The 25395-nt window shown below is 44.8% G+C and overlaps 1 protein-coding gene across 1 annotated transcript in view; it reads left to right on the forward strand.

Annotated features, from left to right (window-relative positions):
- Positions 1-25395, forward strand: part of LOC141055945 (uncharacterized) — a 136544-nt gene that overhangs the window by 70937 nt on the left and 40212 nt on the right. The window contains exon 8 of the mRNA XM_073552643.1: positions 7771-8868. Within this exon, the coding sequence (XP_073408744.1) occupies positions 7771-8868 (1098 nt within the window). The remainder of the gene's footprint in view (positions 1-7770; positions 8869-25395) is intronic.

A 25395-nucleotide genomic window follows, 5' to 3' on the forward strand; every position in this document is an offset into this window, starting at 1 on the left:
TGCAAGACAGTCTTGACATGTTGCTGATGTTCCTCCATGGAGCTAGAAAAAATCAGAATGTCATCCAAATAGATTACGACAAAAATATCAAGAATGTCTCTGAAAATATCATTTACGAGATGTTGGAACGTTGCTGGGGCATTGCAAAGTCCAAATGGCATGACCAAATACTCAAAGTGTCCATATCGAGACCTAAATGCTGTTTTCCATTCATCTCCAGGTCTTATACGGACTAGATTGTATGCCCCGCGTAGGTCCAATTTTGAAAAGACCTTGGCCTGACGAACTCTCTCGAGAAGCTCCGGAATTAATGGCAGGGGGTAGCGGTTCTTGATGGTTACCTTGTTAATTTCCCGGTAATCAACACAGGGTCTGAGGGATCCATCCTTCTTTTTAACGAAAAAGATGGGTGCACCGGCTGGAGAGGATGAGGGGCGTATAAACCCCTTAGACAGGTTCTCGTCAATATATTCTTTGAGAGTCTTGAGCTCAGGACCGGACAATGGATAAATATTACCAAAAGGAATGGTAGCAGCAGGCAGAAGCTCGATTGGGCAGTCATAAGAGCGGTGTGGTGGTAATTTATCTGCATTCTTTTTATCGCACACGTCCGAAAATTCTTTATAAACTGCCGGTAACTCTAGGTCCGATGATGGGTTGGCCGGAGATGGATCAGTCGATTTCTCAGAAGTTACCTCTTTAGCTGGGAAGCGCAATCTCTTAGTCTCCCAGTCAATGATGGGATTTTGAGCCTGCAACCAGGGTAAACCCAAGATAATAGGGAAATGTGGAGAGGAAATCAGAAGGAAGGGCAATTTCTCCTGGTGATCATCTCCCATGAGAACCTTCAGTGGTTCAGTCTGCTGGTCTACGGGCCCCGAGGTCAAAGGGGACCCATCCACAGTCTCCATCAGAATTGAAGACACTCTTCTCTGTGATCGGATTCCATATTCCCTAGCAAAAGAAGTGTCCATGAAGTTACCGCTAGCCCCAGAGTCTATCATGGCGGAACTGTTCACCCAACGGGAGTCAATCCAGATCTTGATAGGAAGGTAACAATGTGAATCTTTTTTCTTATTGCAAGGGTATGAAACTGCAGAAGATAGAATAACAGCATTAATGGGTAGTATCGTTTCGGATGTAACAGAGTTCATATCTGAAAAGTCATAATCAGGAGCGGTTGCTGCAATTTCGGGTGGCCCTGATTCGGAAGTCATGGAGTATGATTCAGAGAAGTCGCGTTCTATCACGGCTGCGGTTGTTCTGCGAGAACGATTGGGGCAGTTGATAATAAAATGTCCTGACTTCCCACAGTAAAAACATAAATTCTCCTTGAAGCGAAATTCCTTCCGTTCGTCACTTACTCGACTTCGTAGGGAATTTACCTGCATCGGCTCAGGTGTGGACTCCTGAGGACTTGGGTCCGGAATCTCCTTAGGAAGGAAAGGAAGAAGCGATTTATTGCTGCGGTTCATCTCAGACCACCTTTCTAGTTTTCGTTCGGAGATGCGAGCGTCTAGGCGAATACAGTGATTGATGAAATCACCTAGAGCAGTGGGAGCCTCCGCACGTGCAAGCTCGTCCTTGATGGAACTGGACAACCCCTTCTTAAATATAGAGTACTTCGCTGCACTATTCCAGGTGGTGTCCTGAGCCCACCTTCTAAAATCCATAGCATACTCAGTCACTGGGCGTTTACCTTGACGCAAATTCAGCAGGGCCGTCTCAGCTGTAAGGCCACGGTTCGGATCGTCAAACATCTGCCCCATGGCGGCGATAAACATATTGAAGTCATTCAGACATGCATCCTGTGATTCTATCAGAGGGTTTGCCCAGGCAAGGGCCTTATTAGTCAGCAACATGATGATAGTCAATACTTTGGATCGGTCTGTAGGAAACTGTGTGACATGTGCAGCAAAGTATAAACGACACTGGTTCAGAAACCCACGGTACTTGTCTCGGTCGCCACCAAACCTAAATGGCGGTAGTTTGGGGATGGTAGGAACAGAAGCCTGAGATTGTGCCTCCAGAGCCGCAACTCGGCCACGCAATTCCTGAAGGGTCTGACTGAGTACTTGTATATCATATTTAGTCTGCCCCTCTAGGCCTTCTATTCTGCTCTTCCATGTCTGCACTTCAGCGTGTACAGTGGCAGTGATATTATTTAGCTTCTTAACACGCACTTCTAAAGTCTCTGACCCAGCGGCATCCATTTTTAAGGCTTGTGTATCCTGTCACGATACTAGTGGATACAACTGGACACCAGTGGCTAGGTCAAAGAGACTACAGACACAGTGGGTTGCGCAAGCAATATTGTATTAATGATCTGAATGCAATATAGCATATAAGTCCAGATAAATGTTCAGTCAATATGATAGCAGAGCTGATACTCTGCGACACAGCATGCAAAGTCACTGAGCAATGCGGGCACAAGACACAGACTCTTGCAGAGCGGAGGAACACACTAGCTGGCTGGAGTTCTTACTTCACCACAGGTGTAGTCAGGCAGAGGTTCCTGAAGTCAAGTGTTCAGCAATCACTCGGTCAGCAGGCAGGGATCCAGACGTGCAGGTTGGCAGAGGACTCCGCCGTTAAGAGAGGACCAACAGGGATAGTAAGTCCAGGCTTGGGACTGCAGAGGCACAAAGTCCAATACATAATACACAAGCAATGAATCAGAGCAGGTGCTGGCTTTATATACAGCTTTGGCAGGAAGCAAGATGGCCGACGTGGAAACATCAAGATCCATGTTAACTAAGGGCAAGTCTAAGGGCAAGAGAAACAGATTCCAGGACTAGATACTGACAGCTACATTTCTTTCTGTTGATAATGTTTTTTCTGCCCTCGGACTCATTTACGATGATCCTGACCGACTGGCTCTAGCGGAATCTAAAATCCGCGCCCTCCGCCAGGGGGAGCGCTTGGCAGAGGACTATTGTTCGGAATTTCGCCGCTGGGCCGTAGACACACAGTGGAATGACCGAGCGCTGCGGAGCCAGTTTATGCATGGGCTGTCAGGGAGGGTTAAACAAGCCCTCCTGATGTATGAGTCTCCGGCATCGTTGGAGTCTGCCATGAGTTTGGTGATATGTATTGATCGCCGTTTTCGTCAGGGGGCACAGGAGACGCTACCTCTGGGGGAAAGCAGAGGTGCAAGTGTGGTTGAAGTAGATGAGTCCCCTGAACTTATTCAGATTGCTGGCGTGGCACAGGTTAAGCGTCGCGCTCCGGGATTTCGGAAGCCCGGAGCATGTTTCTACTGTGGTAAAAGAGGTCATTATATTAACGTTTGCCCGGTACTACCTAAGAGGGTCACATCGGCGGAAAACTGTTAAGCTCAGAGGGTATGGAGGAGACCCAACTGAGCGTATGCATATCCTCCATGATGGTATCTCAATGTATGCTCCCTGCCAAGGTTATTATCGCGGGCAGAGAGCTACCAATATTAGTGTTTGTGGATAGCGGTTCCGCCACCAATCTCATAGATGAGGAGTTTGCACACACCGCCGGGTTTAAGATTGAAAAACTTCCTCACCCCATACAGGTGGTGACCATTAATGCTGTTCCCCTCCCTCAAGGGGAGATTACGGAGTTTGTGGCAGAGGTGAAACTCCACATTGGGGTCCTACATTCTGAGTCGGTTACATGTAGGGTCCTCCGTAATCTCCCAGCACAAATGGTCCTGGGTTTTCCATGGTTGTCCAGACACAACCCGGTAATTGATTGGAAAACTCAGGACATAGTACAATGGAGTGGTTTTTGCCAAGACTATTGCTTGGCCACATGTGTGTCCGCCATGACGCCCAGCCTGCCGGAGGCTTTACAGGATTTCGCAGATGTTTTCTCTGAGAAGGGTTGCTCAGAACTGCCTCCACATAGAGCCTATGACTGTGCGATCAGGTTAAAACCCGGGGCCAAATTACCTAAGGCCAGGATGTTTAATATTTCTGGTCCTGAGAGACAAGCTCTGAAAGACTACATCGCAGAGAGTCTGAGCAAAGGACACATCCGGCCTTCGTCCTCGCCTGTGGCCGCGGGGTTTTTCTTCATTAAGAAGAAAGATGGGGGGTTACACCCGTGTCTGGATTTCCGAGAGTTAAACCAGATTACTATCCGTGATCCTTACCCTATGCCGTTAATCGCGGATTTGTTCAACCAGGTAGCGGGGGCGAAATGGTTTTCCAAGCTGGACCTCAGGGGGGCGTATAACCTCATAAGGGTCCGTCAAGGGGATGAGTGGAAGACGGCGTTTAACACTCCTGAGGGTCATTTTGAGAGTCTGGTTATGCCGTTTGGGTTGACCACCGCGCCTGCCGTTTTCCAACATTTTATTAATGATGTATTTGCTTATGTCCTGGGGAGATTTGTGATTGTATACCTGGATGATATCCTCATTTATTCTAGCGATCGGGACACTCATTTGGAGCATGTCAGGCAGGTGTTACAGTTGCTCCGGGAGAACCAGCTCTATGCTAAGCTGGAAAAATGTTTATTTTTTGTCCAGGAGTTGCCTTTTTGGGATATATTGTGTCCGCAGCCGGGTTTAAAATGGACACCGCTAAGGTGCAAGCGGTGCTGCAGTGGGAGAGGCCGGAGAGTCTGAAAGCACTCAAGCGGTTCCTTGGGTTTGCGAATTATTATACGAAGTTTATAAAACACTTTTCGACTATCGCCAAACCGCTCACGGACATGACAAAAAAGGGTGCCGATCTGGCGAACTGGCCTGAGGTGGCTATACGTGCCTTTGAGCGTCTGAAGAATAGTTTTGCTTCAGCCCCCATTCTGGTGCAACCAGACGTGTCTAAACCTTTTGTGGTGGAGGTTGATGCGTCGGAGGTAGGAGTGGGGGCAGTACTGTCTCAAGGCTCGTCCTTGAGCGAGATGCATCCATGCGCCTACTTCTCCAAGAAGCTGTCGCCGGCCGAACGGAATTATGATATCGGCAACAGGGAGTTGTTGGCCATCAAACTGGCTTTTGAGGAATGGCGACACTTCTTGGAGGGGGCGGCTCACCAGGTCACAGTCATCACCGACCATAAGAATCTGCTCTATCTGAAGTCGGCCAAGCGTCTGTCTCCTAGGCAGGCTCACTGGGCATTGTTTTTTACTTGTTTCAATTTTCTGGTGACTTACCGTCCCGGGGCTAAAAACACCAAGGCGGATGCTTTGTCTAGGTGTTTTCCGGGGGGAGAACCTCGGGAAGAGCCGGTACCCATCCTCCAGAAAGGGGTAGTGGTCTCGGCTCTCACGACGGAGGTAGAGGCGGAGATTGCCGAGGCCCAAGAGGAGGTACCACCAGGACTTCCCGCCAACAAATCATTTGTACCCCTGCATCTTCGGCTTAAGGTGTTGAAGGAACACCACGACTCGGTACTGGCTGGTCATCCAGGGGTGAGGGGCACCTTAGAGCTGGTATCGCGTCGTTTCTGGTGGCCCAAAATCCGGCAGGACGTGGTCTCACACGTGGTAGCTTGCATCACGTGCGCTAGGGCTAAGTCACCCCGTACCCGTCCTGCTGGCACGCTACAGCCTCTGGGGGTACCCAATAGGCCATGGACAGAAATCTCCATGGATTTCATCACTGACTTGCCAGCCTCGGCGGGGAACACGGTCATCCTGGTGGTGGTTGACCGTTTTTCAAAGATGGCGCATTTTGTGGCGTTGTCTTCTTTGCCCAATGCTAAGACGTTGGCTCAGGTATTTGTGAAGGAGGTGGTCAGACTCCACGGAGTACCGTCGGACATAGTATCTGATAGGGGTACGCAATTTGTGGCGAGGTTTTGGAAAGCTTTTTGCTCACGTTTGGGGATCAAGTTGTCACATTCATCGGCGTTTCATCCACAGTCTAATGGACAAACTGAGCGCATGAACCAAAATCTAGAACAATATTTACGATGCTTTGTGTCCGACAACCAGGAGGAGTGGTCTACTTTCCTTCCTCTGGCCGAATTCGCGTTAAATAATCACCGCCAAGAGTCATCGGGATAGTCTCCATTCTTTTGTGTGTACGGTCAACATCCTCAGTTTTGTACCTTACGTCAGGGTGACTCGGGGGGTGTCCCGGAGGAGGATCAGCTAGGAGCCCAATTGTCATCAGTCTGGAGGCGGGTGAAACAGCGTTTGTTGAGCATGAGTGCCAGGTACAAACGGGTGGCTGACAGTAGACGTGTGCCAGGTCCGGACCTGTGTGTGGGTGAATGGGTGTGGTTAGCTACGAAGAACATAAGACTCAAAATTCCATCTTTAAAACTGGGTCCAAGGTTTATTGGGCCTTTTAGGATTTCTGCCATCATTAACCCAGTGGCGTATCGGTTGGAACTTCCTGCGGTGTACAAGATACACAACGTGTTTCACAGAGCTTTATTGAAAAAGGTGGTAGGCTCTGTGGACGTGACGCCGATGCCACCTCCAGTCATGGTGGATGGCGATTTAGAATTTGAGGTCGCCAAGGTAGTGGACTCTCAAGTAGTACGCCGTACTCTTCAGTATTTGGTGCACTGGCGGGGGTATGGTCCGGAGGAGAGGTCTTGGGTTCCAGCCTCAGACATACATGCGGATCGACTGGTCAGTTCTTTTCACCGTCGTCATCCGGACAAGCCGGGTCCTATGAGTCTTGAGGGTCCGGAGGTCCCTCGTAGAAGACGGGGTAATGTCATGTCGGACGCTGTTCACACCACAGCGTCCGGCAGGCAGAGGTAGTTCCACCTCCAGCCACTATAGCCTCAGTGGCGCCGGCCTGATCTTCAGGCTCTCGGGGGTTAATCCTGCTGGAGACCAGGTTGGATGGTTAGTCACGCCCACGGTCTTTAAATAGTCATGCTGGCCTATGGGCGTCGCCGATTATAGCTTGTGTTTCATACCAAGTGGTTCCGGTCTGGAGTGGAGGTGTTGCAGAGAGAGAGATTCGTATCTGGTGTCGTATGATCCGTTGTTATCCTTTCTCCTTCCCATATTTGTATATAGTTGTGCCCTGTTCACATTACTGTATATTCCTGTGTGTGTGCGGCGCAGTGCAGTTTAAGTTCTCCCTGTCTGTCTTTATTTGTGTGGGTGCTTTGGTGGTGTGTCTCCTCACTGGGTGGAGGGTGGAGGGTTAAGTGCAGGGCTGAGCAGGAGACAAGGAAAGGTTGGAGGCTCAGGCATTTGCACCATCAGCAAAAACCCTGGGTTGAGGGTCAGACAGGGTTTCCCCTAGTTATAGGGACATCACAGGGCCCCCGGGTATTACAGCCTTAGTGGGACTAAGCCCCACGTGACAATTTCATAACGTTCCCAAATTCTTATGAAAACATTTACAGCACATCCTGCACTGAACTACTGAACCCAGTTTATTACATATATTAGGGGTCGTAGTCGATCAATTTTATACCGACTCCAACATCACCAAAATGGACACCGACTCCACCACTCCAACTCCACAGCCCTGGTTGTTGGCTCCTTTTTAATAACATTTAAGAAAAGTTACATTTTAATTTGGGGTCTTCTTATTGCCACATGTTATAATTAAGCCATGCTTCAGTTCTCAATATGAAGGTGACATGTCCCCTTTTACGAGATGACTTTATGGATTTTGATCCCATTTTACCATTTCAGCTATGACAGCTAGCATTAGAAGAGAAATTAAAAATTGACATAGCACAACCTTTTAGCTTAATAGCATAATCTGTTAGTCCTTGCATTGACGTCAGCTAGTAACTGATTTTTAATACAATTTATTTCAAAGGGAAGCAGTTATAAAAAAAAATACTGTATATATTTTTTTCTTGGCAGATGACTGTGCATCAGAGGGACATGTGACTGTTACTGATTTTGAAGCAGCTGATTATGTTATCACACCATATATATATGAAGAGCAAGACATTTTTCCAGATCTCCTGCCAGCCCTTCACAGCAAAAATCTATCATATGTTCCTTATCAAGAGGGCCTATCTTTTGATTCGTTACAGACTGTTAAGCAAAATATAAATAACAAAAGGGATGCTGACCATGAAAAAGCTCATACAGTGGAGAATCCATTTACGTGTACAGAATGTGGGAAATGTTTTAATTGCAGAAGAGATCTTATTAAGCATAAAATAACTCACACAAGGGAGAAACCATTTTCATGTTCCGAATGTAAAAAATGTTTTACAAATAAAGCAAACCTTACTATACATCAGAGAATTCACACAGGGGAGAAGCCATTTTCATGTCATGAATGTGGGAAATGTTTTACTTGCAATGGAGAACTTATTAAACATAAAAGAACTCACACAGGGGAGAAGCCATTTTCATGTCCAGAATGTGGGAAATGTTTTACAAAGAAAGGAAATCTTACTGTACATCAGAAAACTCACACAGGGGAGAAGCCATTTTCATGTCCCGAATGTGGGAAATGTTTTATTTGCAAAGGTGACCTTGTTTTACATCAGAAAACTCATACAGGGGAAAGACCATTTTCATGTTCAGAATGTGGGAAGTGTTTTATGAAGAAAGCAGATCTAATTGTGCATCAGAGAAGTCATACAGGGGAGAAGCCATTTTCATGTGTAGAATGTGGGAAATGTTTTCCAAAGAAAGGAAATCTTACTATACATCAGAAAACTCACACAGGGGAGAAGCCATTTTCATGTCCAGAATGTGAGAGATGTTTTACATACAAAACAAATCTTGTTGCACATCAGAAAATTCACACAGGAGAGAAGCCATTTTCATGTTCTGAATGTGGGAAATGTTTTAACAAGAAAGCAAATTTTTTTTCACATCAGAGAACTCACACAGGGGAGAAGCCATTTTCATGTCAGGAATGTGGGAAATGTTTTTCCTACAAAACAAGTCTTGTTGCACATCTGAGCATTCACACTGTGGAGAAACATTTTTCATTTTACTAATGTGGGAATTGTTTTACTCAAAAAGGAGATCTTATTAAACATAAAGGAACTCAGAGAGGGGAGAAGCCGTTTTCATGTTCAGAATGTGGAAAATGTTTTTTGACAAAATCAAGTCTTATGGTACATCTGAGAATTCACTTAGGGGAGAAGCTATTTTAATGTTTAGAATGCAGAAATCGTTCCTGTAAATCCACTGTTATGAATCAGAGGATACATAGAGAGGAGAAGCCATTTTCACTTTATAATAAGAAAATGTTTAACAATGAAATTACATTTTGTTACACATCTTGGAAATTACACAGGGATGTAGCCATTTCTTGTTTTATAAAATTATTGCATTGATGAAATACACAAGCAAAATTAAAATAAAAGTTAAGTCATAAGTCTGAAAATGTACGGTATATAATGACCAATAACCATCACCATGTAGCATTTATGTAACAATCCTAAATGTTTCACCATGTATATAGAATACTTTGCTGTTATGTGAACACTACAACTGCATCTTAAAGAGGTTGACCGGCCCTTGTTTGGTATATATGATCGGGACAGTTGCTGAGGCAAACGGCAGACAACAAGCATCTAATAGTTATGGTGTTTTATTAATCAGATGAGACAAACTGGGGACTGGATGGTTTCCTCTTCAACTGTCCTAATCAAGTACAACAGCATCTACCCACACCTGATACCAGACCACATGGTAGAGAGAGATATCAGATCACCTCTTTAAAACTTGTAATCTACGATTAATAAACATTTACCTTTAATACTAATACCATCTGTTTGCATCTTTATTTTTATTGTTTATATGTTAAGATCGTGCCTTAGGACCTGCATAATTGAGGGAGAGCTGGTATGCAGTTTGAATAGAAATAATGAAGCAAGATTTATATTACGGATCTCAGGTTTGTTAAAGTGATCCTGTCAGCAGGACTGTGCTCAGTAAACTACAGACACTGACAGGTTGGCGCCGTTATACTGATTTAAAATGATACAGTTAGGTCCATATATATTTGGGCAGAGACAACATTTTTCTAATTTTGGTTCTAGACATTACCACAATGAATTTTAAGCAATCAAAAAGAAGGAAACACAGCGTCTGGGGATGTCCATGAGTTCAAGACTTCAGGCAGTCATTGCCAACAAAGGGTTTTCAACCAAGTACTAGAAATTAACATTTTACTTACAATTATTTAATCTGTCCAATTACTTTTGGTCCCTTTAAAAACAGGGTGGCACATGTTAAGGAGCTGAGACTCCTAAACCCTTCATCCAATGTTAATGTGGATACCCTCAAATGAAAGCTGAAAGTCTGAACTTCAACTGCATCTGAATTGTTTTGTTTAAAATTCATTGTGGTAATGTCTAGAACCAAAATTAGAAAAATGTTGTCTCTGTCCAAATATACAGTTGTGGCCAAAAGTATTGACACCCCTGCAATTCTGTCAGATAATACTCAGTTTATTCCTGAAAATGATTGCAAACACAAATTCTTTGTTATTATTATCTTCATTTAATTTGTCTTAAATGAAAAAACACAAAAAGAATTGTCCTAAAGCCAAATTGGATATAATGCCACACCAAACATAAAAAAGAGGGTGGACAAAAGTATTGGCACTGTTTGAAAAATCATGTGATGCTTCTCTAATTTGTGTAATTAACAGCACCTGTGACTTACCTGTGGCACCTAACAGGTGTTGGCAATAAGTAAATCACACTTGCAGCCAGTTGACATGGATTAAAGTTGACTCAACCTCTGTCCTGTGTCCTTGTGTGTACCACATTGAGCATGGAGAAAAGAAAGAAGACCAAAGAACTGTCTGAGGACTTGAGAAACCAAATTGTGAGGAAGCATGAGCAATCTCAAGGCTACAAGTCCATCTCCAAAGACCAGAATGTTCCTGTGTCTACCGTGCGCAGTGTCATCAAGAAGTTTAAAGCCCATGGCACTGTGGCTAACCTCCCTAGATGTGGACGGAAAAGAAAAATTAACAAGAGATTTCAGCGCAAGATTGTGCGGATGTTGGATAAAGAACCTCGACTAACATCCAAACAAGTTCAAGCTGCCCTGCAGTCAGAGGGTACAACAGTGTCAACCCGTACTATCCGTCGGCATCTGAATGAAAAGGGACTGTATGGTAGGAGACCCAGGAAGACCCCACTTCTTACCCTGAAACATAAAAAAGCCAGGCTGGAGTTTGCCAAAACTTACCTGAAAAAGCCTAAAATGTTTTGGAAGAATGTTCTCTGGTCAGATGAGACAAAAGTAGAGCTTTTTGGGCAAGGCATCAACATAGAGTTTACAGGAGAGAAAAAAAGAGGCATTCAAAGAAAAGAACACGGTCCTTACAGTCAAACATGGCGGAGGTTCCCTGATGTTTTGGGGTTGCTTTGCTGCCTCTGGCACTGGAGTGCTTGACCGTGTGCATGGCATTATGAAGTCTGAAGACTACCAACAAATTTTGCAGCATAATGTAGGGCCCAGTGTGAGAAAGCTGGGTCTCCCTCAGAGGTCATGGGTCTTCCAGCAGGACAATGACCCAAAACACACTTCAAAAAGCACTAGAAAATAGTTTAAGAGAAAGAACTGGAGACTTCTAAGGTGGCCAGCAATGAATCCAGACCTGAATCCCATAGAACACCTGTGGAGAGATCTAAAAATGGCAGTTTGGAGAAGGCACCCTTCAAATATCAGGGACCTGGAGCAGTTTGCCAAAGAAGAATGGTCTAAAATTCCAGCAGAGCATTGTAAGAAACTCATTGATGGTTACCGGCAGTGGTTGGTCGCAGTTATTTTGGCTAAAGGTTGTGCAGCCAAGTATTAAGCTGAGGGTGCCAATACTTTTGTCTGGCCCATTTTTGGAGTTTTGTGTGAAATGATCAATGTTTTGCTTTTTGCTTCATTCTCTATTGTGTTTTTTCATTTAAGACAAATTAAATGAAGATAATAATACCAAAGAATTTGTGTTTGCAATCATTTTCAGGAAGAAACTGAGTATTATCTGACAGAATTGCAGGGGTGTCAATACTTTTGGCCACAACTGTATATGGACCTAACTGTATATTTTCAATTAATGAGAGTCTCGGGCTTCGGGGCGGCCTTTGGGGGGTCTTTATGTGCTGTTGTGCTTACATATTCATCCTGATGGCTTATGACAAGTCACTGATCCTTCAGTGACCTGCCCCCTATTTTACACACTACATATCATCCACACAGTCTGCTCGTCATCACGCTGCTGCGCAGGCGTACGACTTTGCCCTGTTGAGGGTAGAGCAAATTCCTGCAGTGCGTATGCGCTGGGCCTCTGACCTATCCCAGCGCCTGCTCACTGCAGTACTTTGCTCTGCCCTCAACAGGGCAGACAAGTACGCCTGCGCAGGAGCGTGATTCCAAGTAGACTATATGGATGATGCAGGGATACCTCATCCATTATAGAAAGCTGTATATAAGCCCTGAAAGGCAGTGGCCGTAACTCGTGTCGGCCAAACCTGGTGACCGGTTCCTTTTAAGATAATTAATTTTTTTTTTTCCCAACAAAATTATATGACAAAAGCAAATGAAAATATGCATATTATAGATCGTATCATGCTACAGCACAGGCGCCTGCGTGATGAATGTATTTTTTTTTTCAAACAATGTGATAAGCAGTATATATAATAGGGGGCAGGTCACTGTGACTGTCATAAGCCATCAGGATGAATATGTAAGGCCTCTTTCACACTTCAGTTTTTTGCATCAGTTATAATCCGCCAAAAAGGCGGACAAGCGGATCCGTTCTAAACTGATGTGAACGGATGGCACAGGATCCGTTTTCAGACGGATCCTGAAAATGAAGAAATTTAAAGGAATCGCTGGCTGGGAAGGAGAGAGAGAGAGAGAGAGAGAGAGAGAGAATTTTTTATTTTTGTCCGGCACCGAGAAAGAATTTCGGGTTAAATGAGTGTCTGGAGGATCCGCCAGAGAAAAAACGTTACAAGCTCCGTTCTGAAATCTTTCAGGATGGTGACGGACAGCAACTTTTGGCGGATCCTCACAAAAAACGGATGCAACGGACAGCAATCCGGCACTATCCGCCATTAATGCAAGTCAATGGGAAAAAAACGGATCCTCAAAAAAAAATTGAGGATCCGTTTTTTTTCAAAACCTGGCGGATTGTGACTGATTGTAAAAAACGGAAGTGTGAAAGAGGCCTAAGCAGAGCACCACAAAGACCCCCCCAGGCCGCCCCGGAGCACGAGAATCTCATTAACTGAAAACTGCAAACAAAGATAAAACAACAACCACAAGACGGATGTCATGAGGATCTCTGGTTCCAGCGCGTACATGAAACGGAGTGTGTGACAAGAGCTCCGTAACCCATCTTCTCTCAGTGAGATTCCTGGGACCTATTCAACCTTGCGACAAGCTAATTACCTGTCAGTGAGACTCTCCAGACATCTCCATCGGCTATTTAGAGATTTATTAACAAGCGGGTCCCGTAAAAGTTTTAATCCCCGGACACCATTAGAAGCGTGCAACAAGATGGTGCCGGATGCTCCAAAAGCAAAGAAATCTAGTAAGTCCTCGGGCACAGCACCGCATACAATACAGACGGGGGAGGAAGTAGAGGTGTGGCTAAAATATTGGCACCAGACATAAAAAAGACTCTTGAACAAACAGTTTCTGCATCATTGCAGCAACTGCAGGCTTCCATCACCCAGCAGTCTAAAAGGCTTGATATAGCTGAGCACAGATTGAGTGCAGCAGAGGATGAACTTCAGAATATACAATTAGAGCTGAGAAAAGCCACAAAATTGAGTCTGCAGTTGTCTGAAAAAGTAGATGATCTAGAAAACAAATCGAGGAGAAATAATCTAAGGATAATAGGTCTCCCAGAATCTATCCCCCCTACTCATTTAATGAAGATTTGTATGGAGGAACTTCCCTGATCGGTGGGGATAGAAAACAGTATGAAAGTAGAAAGAGCCCCCAGAGTGGGTCCACCTCTGCAGCAGCAGCACCATTCTCCCTCTCCTTCTAGTAGACCAAGACCGGTAATTGTGAAATATCTGGACTTTGTGGATAAATCTGCCCTTCTACAATATTACAGAAAAAAATCGACTCAGACCACTATTAGAGGGCACAAGGGTTTATTATTCAAGGATTATTCCGTAGAAGTCACAAAGAAAAGGAGAGCATTTAGTGATCTGTGTACTGAACTGGTGTGAAAAAAAGATCAGATTTGCGCTGCAATTTCCTGCTACTCTGAAGATACAGAATCCTTTAATGCACCGGATATGGCCAGAGAATATATAAAGAAGTTGCTTCAGAATAATGGCGGACGAGTCCTTGGATGAGACCCAGATGGAGAGAGGCTATAACAATCTATCGTATTAAGGAAGAGGTGGTTTCAAAATCTGTTAGAAGACGGCAAATTTTATCTTTTTTCTCCTAAGGCATGCACTGCAAAATAATAAATTGTATGATACCTTATATACTCGAGTATAAGCCGACCCGAGTATAAGCCGACCCCCCTAATTTTGCCACAAAAAACTTGGAAAACTTATTGACTCGAGTATAAGCCTAGGTGGGAAATGCTCCATAGATTATTCCCCCATATGCTGCCGCCATAAGAAGCTCCATAGATTGTTCCCCCATATGCTGACCCCATAAGAGGCTCCATAGATTGTTCCCTCATATGCTGCCCCCATAAGAAGCTCCATAGATTATTCCCCCATATGCTGCCCCCATAAGAAGCTCCATAGATTGTTCCCCCATATGCTGACCCCATAAGAAGCTCCATAGATTGTTCCCTCATATGCTGACCCCAGAAGAAGCTCCAGATTGTTCCCTCATATGCTGACCCCAGAAGAAGCTCCAGATTATTCCCTCATATGCTGACCCCAGAAGAAGCTCCAGATTATTCCCCCATATGCTGCCCCCATAAGAATCTCCATAGATTGTTCCCTCATGTGCTGCTGCTGCATGTGAAAATAAAAAAAATGACATACTCACCTCTCCGTCGCTGGGTGTCAGTTGCCGGTGTCACTGCTGGCACCTGAGATACTCACGTGTCCTGCGTCCATGGCTGCTCACCGTTATCGGTCAGTGACGTTCAGACTGCAGGGGGAGTGGTGCGCCCATATGCTGCCCCCATAAGAAGCTCCATAGATTGTTCCCTCATGTGCTGCTGCTGCATGTGAAAATAAAAAAAATGACATACTCACCTCTCCGTCGCTGGGTGTCAGTTGCCGGTGTCACTGCTGGCACCTGAGATACTCACGTGTCCTGCGTCCATGGCTGCTCACCGTTATCGGTCAGTGACGTTCAGACTGCAGGGGGAGTGGCGCGCACTTAATTTCTTGTACATTTAATATGAAAGTAGTAACATGGAATGTCAAAGGGCTTCAGTCCCCACATGAAAGAATGATGGTTTTGAGACACCTTAAGAAACAATGTAGACCTTGCGATGCTACAAGAAACACACATAAAAGATCAAGATTTCTGCAGGATGGACAAAATGTGGGTGGGTTCTGTTTTTGGATCTCCGTCGGTGAATAGGAAGCAAGCAGCCATGCACGCAGGACAGATGAGTATCGCTATACTTACGCGTCCTGACGCTGTGTCTTGAGCCCCCAGCTTCTCCGCGCTCTCTCTTCCTGCCTTCAGCGGTCCTGGGGTACCGCTCATTAAAACTCATGAATATGCGCATATTCATGAGTTTTAATGAGCGGCACCACGTGTGCGCTGAAGGCAGGAAGAGAGAGCACGGGGAGAAGCTGGGGGCTCAAGATGCAGCGTCAGGACGGGTAAGTATGACCTGACACCCCCGCCCTCCTCCCCCTCCGACCCCCTTTGTATATGACTCAAATACCGGGTGAGTCATAAAGGACGGACGTTTTTAAACTAATCATAAAATCGTTAAATATTTATTAAATATAAATGTATTCACAGATTTGGTTACGTATACTGACAAATATTTGACAAATTCAAGTGTGGAAAACAACATCTGCCATGTGGTGGCCATTATCAGTGATGCATTTCCAAAGGCGTTCTTGGAAGTTGGCATCAACACGTTCCAACACAACTCTGTCGATTTGGGCAACTTCCGCTCGAATAGCTTCCTTCAGTTCTTGTAATGATCGAGGCTTAAGCTTGTATACACGTGATTTGAGGTGACCCCATAAGTAATAATCGCACATGGACAGGTCTGGGGACCTAGGAGGCCAATTAATATCGCCAAACCTGGAAATGATGCGACCAGGGAAGAGAGGGCGAAGAACGTTCATTGTTGCTCCGGCTGTGTGGGCCGTTGCCCCATCTTGTTGAAACCACACACTAGAGATGGGGATATGTTGCCGTCGTAACTCAGGAACAAAGAAGTTATTTATCATGGCGATATAACGTTGTGAGTTCACGGTAACAGTATTGCCATTATCGCCTTCGAAAAAGTACGGACCGATCACGCCATATTTGCCCATAGCGCACCACACCGTTACCTTAGGGCTGTGCAGCGGTCGTTCATGTAATTCTTTCGGATTTTCATAGGCCCAATAACGGCAGTTCTGCTGATTAACCATGCCATTGACATGGAAATGAGCTTCATCACTCATGAATAAAATAAGGTTGTCGTTTTGCTCAATAATTGCTTCCATCTCATGTGCGAACTTCAGTCGCGCTGCGTAATCCCCGCGCTCCAACTGTTGCACAATGGCCAATTTATAGGGGTGGAAATGCAGGTCTAAATGCAAAATACGCCTTACTGTACGATTACTGAGGGCAAGTTCTAAAGAATGTTTCCGAGCAGATCGACTCGGACTACGCAGCATGGCTTGCCTGACGCGTTCCACATTTTCAGGGGTACGTGCCGTTCGTGGAGCCCCCGGTGGTCGTTTGTTCATTAGTGTACCTCGTGTACGGAGTGCTTCAACCCAACGTAGGATAGTGTTACGAGCGGGAACAGCTTGATTTCTGTGAATATTGAAATGACGCCGAAACTCACGCTGAACGGCTGTGATACACTCATTATTCTTGACAAAACTGTCGTACGCAAAAACGCGATGTTCTATCGTCCACGGCACCATAGCTTAAACTGAAACTAAAATAAAAACAATGCTTTCACCTCACAAACACAACCCCGCCTCCCGCACATCTCTACCTCCACCTGGTGGTGAGTTATAGCCACTTCAAATACATCCGTCCTTTATGACTCACCCGGTATAAGACGAGAGGGGGACTTTCAGCCCAATTTTTTGGGCTGAATATCTCGGCTTATATTCGAGTATATACGGTATGTTTGATTTTGGGGGGTGAAATGGAGCTGGAGGCTGGGTTATAAAGGAGGGGGAAAAGTCTAGTTTTGGTGAAAGAAAGGGTGGGTTTACAGAGTGCCCACAGATACATGTGCGAAAAAAGTGAAGTCTGAAAGAGACTTACTACTCTGTTTAGATTTTAAACTGTTTAATTCAACAGACTGTTTGTTAAAATGGGTTAATTTTTTTTTTTTAATTTCTTGTACATTTAATATGAAAGTAGTAACATGGAATGTCAAAGGGCTTCAGTCCCCACATGAAAGAATGATGGTTTTGAGACACCTTAAGAAACTTAATGTAGACATTGCGATGCTACAAGAAACACACATAAAAGATCAAGATTTCTGCAGGATGGACAAAATGTGGGTGGGTTCTGTTTTTGGATCTCCGTCGGTGAATAGGAAAGCAGGTGTACTGATTTTAATAAGCAAACAGGTGAACTGTGAAATAATATCTTGGGATTCAGATAAATCTGGAAGGAAAATAAGAGTATTATTAGACACCCCGGTGGGCATAGTTAGATTATATAACATATACGCTCCAAATGGGAACAATAAAGTTTTTTTTAGAGAGCTGGAAACTCAAATATTGGAAGACGAGGAGGAAAAGATAATCATTGGTGGTGACTTTAACACAGTTGTGAGTAACATTGAAGATAGATATAGAGTGAAACAGACCGTGGTAGATCAAGTGACAGAGGGGTGGCACCATTCCTAGACAGCACTGGGTTGATAGATATCTGGCGGACATCTCATCCAATAGATCGAGAATTTACTCATTTTTCACAGGTTCACAACTCTTGGTCTAGAATAGATTATTTTCTGATCTCTCAAGACTTGGTGAATAGGCTGAATGATATTAACATTCTAGATCTAATTATTTTGGATCATACCCCGGTCTTGTTATCCTTGCAGGACACTTTCCCAAAAGGCTCTGATATCTTATGGAGATTTCCGACGTTCTTGGCAGAAGATGAAAATTTTCTAAACATCATAAAATATTGGTGGTTAGAATTTGAATTAGATAATAGAGAACATAGGGATTCAGTGCATTTATACTGGGATACAGCAAAGGCTGTTTTGAGGGGGAGAATAATTGGATATGTCAATTCTTTAAAAAAGAAACCGAGGATAGCCTATAATGAAGCAAGTCAGAAAACTAGAGTAAGTTACCCAGAATATATCAGTAATCCGTCAGTTTCCAATAGAGAAAGATGGTTACAATCCAAATCAGAATTTGATCTTTGGTTAGGCCTGCTTCACACTTCAGTTTTTTTGTGTCAGTTAAAATCCGCCAAAATGGCGGAAAGCGGATTCGTTGCTAACTGATGTGAACGGATGGCACCGGACTGGTTTTTTTGACGTATCCGTTCAATGAAGAACTTCAAAGGAACCACAGCCCTGGGAGAGAGAGAGAGAGAGAGAGAGAGAGAGAGAGAATTTTTTCCGTCCGCCAGAAAGGATTTCAGGGTTAAATTTCCGGCTGACTTCCTTGCGCATTGTGAAATGCGGGTCCTGCAGCAAAAAAAGTTGCATGGTCCGTCCAGGCATGTCGGCGGACGAAAAAAATTTGGCGGATCCAACGGATGGCCATCCATCAAGATCCGCCGGTAATGCAACTCAATGGGGAAAAAAACGGATCCGCCCAAAAAAAATCCGTTTTTTTTTTTTTAAAAACGGCGGATTTTGTTCTGATGGTCAAAAACGGAAGTGTGAAACAGGCCTTAGAAAGATCAGAAACATTAAAGGGGCAAAGAAAATCGACAGAATTCTTTAAATTTAGGAATAAGGCCAGATCTCTTTTGGCAAAAATGGCTAGAGGTAAAAGGCACATGCCTTATATACAGTAAATAATTTAAGAGACTCTGAGGGTATTATACAGGGTGACCCAAAAAAAATAAATAAAATTCTTAGCAATTTCTATTCAGCCTTATACAAAAAAGGAGACCCGAATATGGTGGAGGGGATTCGCTTTCTTGACTTCTTACAATTGCCTCAGCTTAATGAAACAGACAGAGATAAGTTAAACGGATTAATAAAGAAAGAAGAACTAGTCAAAACGATAACAAGTTTGAAGAATAATAAGGCCACTGGCCCGGATGGTCTTCCAGGGGAATTCTATAAATTGTTGAAGAATGATATAACTACCGTATATACTCGTGTATAAGCCGAGATTTTCAGCACATTTAAGAAATGAGCAGTGGCGAGAGATGCATTACAAACTGATAGACCAAAAGATATTCGCTTTTAATCTTACCTACGATGGTGCACCTACTCACTATCTTACTAGTCCAAAATGTAGTCTACACAGGGCCAATTTATTACATGGTTTGTGGGGATGCCCAATTATTCAAAGATTCTGGGCCGAGGTAATTAGATACATACAGAGAATCTGGAAGGTTGAGATACCCAAAAATGTACAGGCATGTGTTTTTCATTTCATTAGCCTGACAAGTGAATCAAATAATAAAATATATAGTGCTGTACATACTGTACTGCAGTTCAGAAATGTATCTTGAGACACTGGCAGGAGAAGAAACCATCGAGTGTTTCAGAACTGATAGATACTATAAAATCCCTTATGTTGATAGACAAAATAGATACAGAATCCCAAAAAGAAAAGAATACTGAAACATTTTTCAAAAAATAGAGGACTTTTATTGAATGTAGTGTGGTACAGTAAAGGGTGTTTTACTGGATGGGAGATACAATTCTCCCAGCAGGTTAATGTTTGGTCGGGTTTTTCCCTAAAGACAGGACCTGCGTTGATGTCATGGTCACGTGATCAGCCCATGTGATGTCTACCTCATTTGTAGGAGGGGTTATGGGCTATGTAATGGAGGTTGGCGTTTGGCACATGGTGAGTGTGTCTGGAAGTTACAGGAACTTGGCTGAACTTAGCCTGAACTTGTATACAGGATCCCTGTGCTGCAGGACTATAGCAGCAAGATTCTCAACAACCCTGGGAATGGCACCTGGCAGCCGCTTAGTTAAGCCCGTCCCATGCAAGGAGTGAGTCTGGGACCAGTGATTCTCCAAGCTGGAGTATATTTGCTTTTCCTTACTTTCTGTGAATCTGCTGTTTGCAACGTGACATTAAACCACTGAAATTGGACTGTAAGCCTGTGTGTTGCCTCGTTACTGCAGCCCTGCCATTACCTACCAGAGCGAATCCCTACAATTGGTGGACTGAATGCGGGCAAACGCAGTGAGGCCAGGCTGTTTTTCTTATTTTTTAATTTGTACTCCAGCCTATGTCCTGGGTGAAACGAGTGGCACAGACCCAGGTGGGGAACTTTCCGAAAATGGAGGCCACGGTAAAAACGCTCATAGAGGCCATGCGACAGCAGCAGCAGGCTATACAGCAGCAGCAGGAGGCCATGCGGCAGCAGCAGCAGGCTATGCAGCAGCAGGCTACACAGCAGCAGCAGGCTACGATGCAGCAGGAGGCCATGCAGCAGCAGCAGCAGAAGGCCATACGACAGCAGGCAATGCAGCAGCAGCAGGAAATCAATCAGCTGTTGATACAGCATATCACGACAGCACAGACAAAAGGAACTAACCGGGGAATCCATGATGTCCGGAAAGCGGTTCGTACAGCGGTTCCCAAAATGGAGAAGTCGGACGATGTGGAGGCGTACCTGGAGATGTTCGAAGGAGTCGCTGAGAGAGAAGCTACCCCGGGACCATTGGGCAGAAATCATCGCTCTGTTTCTGGCCCTAGGACCTTTGAAAGCATATCAGGACCTACCCACGGAGCAAAGGGCGGACTACACGGTCGTCAAGGGTGAGATACTGGCACGTCTTGGGGTAAATGTGTTAGTTCGGGCCCAGCGGGTACACCAGTGGGAGTTTACCCCCTCCAAGCCGGCTCAGTCCCAGTATTACTGTGAAAAATGAGGATGAATGAACTCATTGAGATCAACATCCAACACTGCGGAGATACCATCACATGTTTCTCAATGCAGTGATTCTAGGGCAATGCCCCCACCCTTATGGGAAATATGTAAATATATGCAAAACACAAGCCGCGGAGACACCATCACATGTTTCTCAACGCAAGCAATGACTAGCCAGGTCTTTCCCCGAGAGGGAACAACCACGGGAAGGGCAGTCTCCAATGAAGGAAACCACCTATTCCAAAACATGGTATCCATCCACAGACAGCTGTTTCGGGGTATTGCCCCTCATCATTGTGGAGTAGGAATCTGGCCAGTAGGAGCAATGCCTAGTAGAAGACTGTGAAAAATGAGGATGAATCAACTCATTGAGATCAACATCCAACACTGCGAAGACACCATCACATGTTTCTCAACGCAGTGATTCTAGGGCAATCCCCCCACCCTTATGGGAAATATGTAAATATATGCAAAACACAAGCCGCGGAGACACCATCACTTGTTTCTCAACGCAAGAAATGACTAGCCAGGTCTTTCCCCGGGAGGGAACAACCACGGGAAGAGCAGTCTCCAATGAAGGAAACCACCTATGCCAAAACATGGTATCCATCCACAGACAGCTGTTTCAGGGTATTGCCCCTCATCAGTGTGGAGTAGGAATCTGGCCAGTAGGAGCAATGCCTAGTAGAAGACAGTGAAAAATAATGAATTAACTCATTGAGATCAACATCCAACACTGCGGAGACACCATCACATGTTTCTCAACGCAGTGATTCTAGGGCAATCCCCCCACCCTTATGGGAAATATGTAAATATATGCAAAACACAAGCTGCGGAGACACCATCCCATGTTTCTCAACGCAAGCAATGACTTTCCAGGTCTTTCCCCGGGAGGGAACAACCACGGGAAGGGCAGTCTCCAATGAAGGAAACCACCTATGCCAAAACATGGTATCCATCCACAGACAGCTGTTTCGGGGTATTGCCCCTCATCAGTGTGGAGTAGGAATCTGGCCAGTAGGAGCAATGCCTAGTAGAAGACTGTGAACAATGAGGATGAATGAACTCATTGAGATCAACATCCAACACTGCGGAGACACCATCACATGTTTCTCAACGCATTGTGTTATGAATGAGTCACCGAGGAGGAAAAAACAAAAAGCAAGCTAAGCCCAGAAAACCGAAGAGGTTGGTAACTAGCGGATTGCAGACCCCTGATCCTATCCACGACAACTAGCAGTAGCCGTGGAGCGTGCCTATGGTGGTCCTAGACGCCTCGTCACGGCCGGAGAACTAAATAAGCCTAAAGAAAGAAAGGGAAAATCTAAACTGCCACAGAGCAGACCCCAAAGCAATAGACAGCCCCCAACATGTATTGTCGGTGAAACAAGATGAAAACACAGACACAGGTAGAAAGATAGGCTGAGCAAATGATGGGGCCCTCGCTAACTAGAAAGGACAGGAAAGAAAAGCTGCTGTCTGCAATCACGCAAAAAACCCTGCCAAAAAGAATGTCCAACACGTCTGATAGAAAAAGGCCCTGAAGTCACTAGACTTCAAATCACTATATCAGCACTCAGGTATATTCTGAAGACAGAGCAAAGAGATCAACTGATCAGAGACAAAATGGGGATTCAGCCCAGTCCCAGCCAGGGCTGGCTGAACACAAAAACTAAGTAAACCAGACAAAAACTCATAAGAACAATAGAAGAGAAAACTTAGCTTTAGGGAGGCAGGAACCAAACTGGAAACCAGGAGCCACAGTCAGAAAAAATCACCAGCAAGAAACTAGGGAGTCGGCTGCCTTAAATCCAATCAGAAACTCCTGATGTCCAATCGCAGTCCTCTTCCTCAGGTGGTCGGTCTCTGCCATTTAGATCAGCTTCATTACCTCCCTTCACCAACAGAGGGAGTCCAGATAGAGAACTCACTACTCCTCTGTCAGCACAGCCAGCTCCATAACCCTCACCAGATGACAGAGGCAAACCCGGAAATGAGCTCACAACAGAACCCCCCCCCCTTGAGGAGGGGTCACCGAACCCTCATCCACGTCACCGGGCCGATCAGGAAGGGCCCGATGAAAAGCACGAACCAATCTATCGGCATGAATATCAGAGGCAGAGATCCAAGAATTGTCCTCCTGGTCATAACCCTTCCACTTGACCAAATACTGGAGTCTCCGTCTAGCCAGACGAGAATCCAGTATTTTCTCTACCTCATATTCCACATTACCTTCAACCAATACAGGGTCAGGAGATGCAGCCATAGGAACTACTTGCTCAACATATCTCTTCAACAGCGACTTATGAAACACATTATGGATCTTAAACGTAACAGGAAGAGCCAATTGAAAAGAAACTGGATTAAGAGTCTCCAAAATCTTGTAAGGTCCAATAAATGTTGGCTTGAACTTTGGAGAAGCCACCTTCATAGAGATATTCTTTGATGACAACCAAACCATATCACCCACTTTAAACTGGGGACCAATGGTCCTATGCCAGTTAGAAAACCGCTGGGCCTTTTCCTGGGAGAGAGACAACTTATCCACTACTTGGTCTCAAATCTGCTGAATTTTCTCTACCACAGTGTCAACACCTGGGCATGTTGAAGATTCCACTTGCCCTGAAGAAAATCGAGGTTGAAATCCAAAGTTACAGAAAAAGGGCGACATCAAGGTGGCAGAACTAGCTCTATTATTTAAAGCTAATTCGGCCAAGGGCAAAAATGAAACCCAATCATCCTGATCAGCAGATATAAAACATCTCAAATAGGACTCCAAAGTCTGGTTTGTTCTTTCCGTCTGCCCATTGGTCTGAGAGTGAAACGCAGAGGAGAAGGACAACTGAATTTCCAGCTTGGAACAAAAGGCTTTCCAGAATCTGGAAAGAAACTGAACTCCTCTGTCCGATACAATGTTCTCAGGAATCCCATGCAACCGAACCACCTGTTGTAAAAACAAGGGTACCAACTCTCAGGAAGATGGCAACTTTGGGAGTGGTACAAGATGGACCATCTTAGAGAATCTATCACAAATCACCCAGATAACAGTCATTCTCTGAGAGACAGGAAGATCAGAAATAAAATCCATTGAAATATGGGTCCATGGCCTCTTAGGCACCTGCAATGGCATCAACAACCCACTAGAGCAAGAACAGGGTTTAGACCGGGAACAAGACCCACAGGACTGCACAAAATTCCTGACATCACGAGATAAGGCGGGCCACCAAAAAGACCGACTCACCAAATCTCTGGTACCAAAAATACCTGGATGACCAGCCAATGCAGAGCAATGAACTTCAGACATCACTCTCTTCCTCCACTGGTCAGGAACATACAATTTTCCCATAGGACAACGCTCAGGTTTGCCCTCCTGGAATTCTTCCAGAGCACGTCTCAAATCGGGCGAGATGGCAGAAAGAACTACCCCCTCACCTAGGATGGTAGTAGGCTTGGTCACAATAGGAGAATCAGCAAAGAAACTCCTAGAAAGGGTGTCTGCCTTAACATTCTTAGTGCCTGGAAGAAAGGAGACCACAAAATCAAAACGCATAAAAAACAAGGCCCACCTAGCCTTTCTAGGATTCAAGCATTTGGCCGACTCAAGGTAAATCAAATTCTTGTGGTCAGTGAGGACCACAACTTGATGTCTAGCTCCCTCCAACCAATGTCTCCACTCCTCAAATGCCCATTTCTTGGCAAACAATTCCCGATTCCCCACATCATAGTTGCGTTCAGATGCGGAGAACTTTCGGGAAAAGAAGGCACAGGGATTCATTTTAGACGTCACCGGATCTTTTTGGGACAAAACAGCTCCTGCACCAATCTCTGAAGCGTCTAACTCCACCTGAAAAGGAAGTGAGACATCAGGTTGCCACAAAACCGGAGCAGAAGTGAACCTCCGCTTCAGCTCCTGAAAGGCCGAAACAGCCTCTGAAGACCAATTCAGCACATCAGCACCCTTCTTAGTTAAATCAGTCAGTGGTTTAGCAATACCAGAAAAAATTAGCTATAAATTTACGAAAAAAATTAGCAAAACACAAAAACTTCGGGAGAGCCTTCAAAGAAGTGGATTGAACCCAATCATAAATTAAATGGCCTGTACCTTGGCCGGGTCCATTTCAATAGTTGATGGAGACAAAATAAATCCCAAAAATGAAATCCTCTGTACACCAAAAAGGCACTTCGATCCCTTTACATACAAGGAAATCTCCCTCAAAATCCGGAACACAGTCTGAACATGTTCCACATGAGAATCCCAATCCCTGGAAAAGATCAAAATATCATCCAGATAGATGATCAAAAACTTATCCACAAAGTCACGGAAAATATAATTCA

Source organism: Dendrobates tinctorius, unplaced genomic scaffold, assembly GCF_039654945.1.
Source record: "Dendrobates tinctorius isolate UK_male_01 unplaced genomic scaffold, ASM3965494v1 ptg000192l, whole genome shotgun sequence".
In the NCBI taxonomy this organism is placed as follows: Eukaryota; Metazoa; Chordata; class Amphibia; order Anura; family Dendrobatidae; genus Dendrobates; species Dendrobates tinctorius.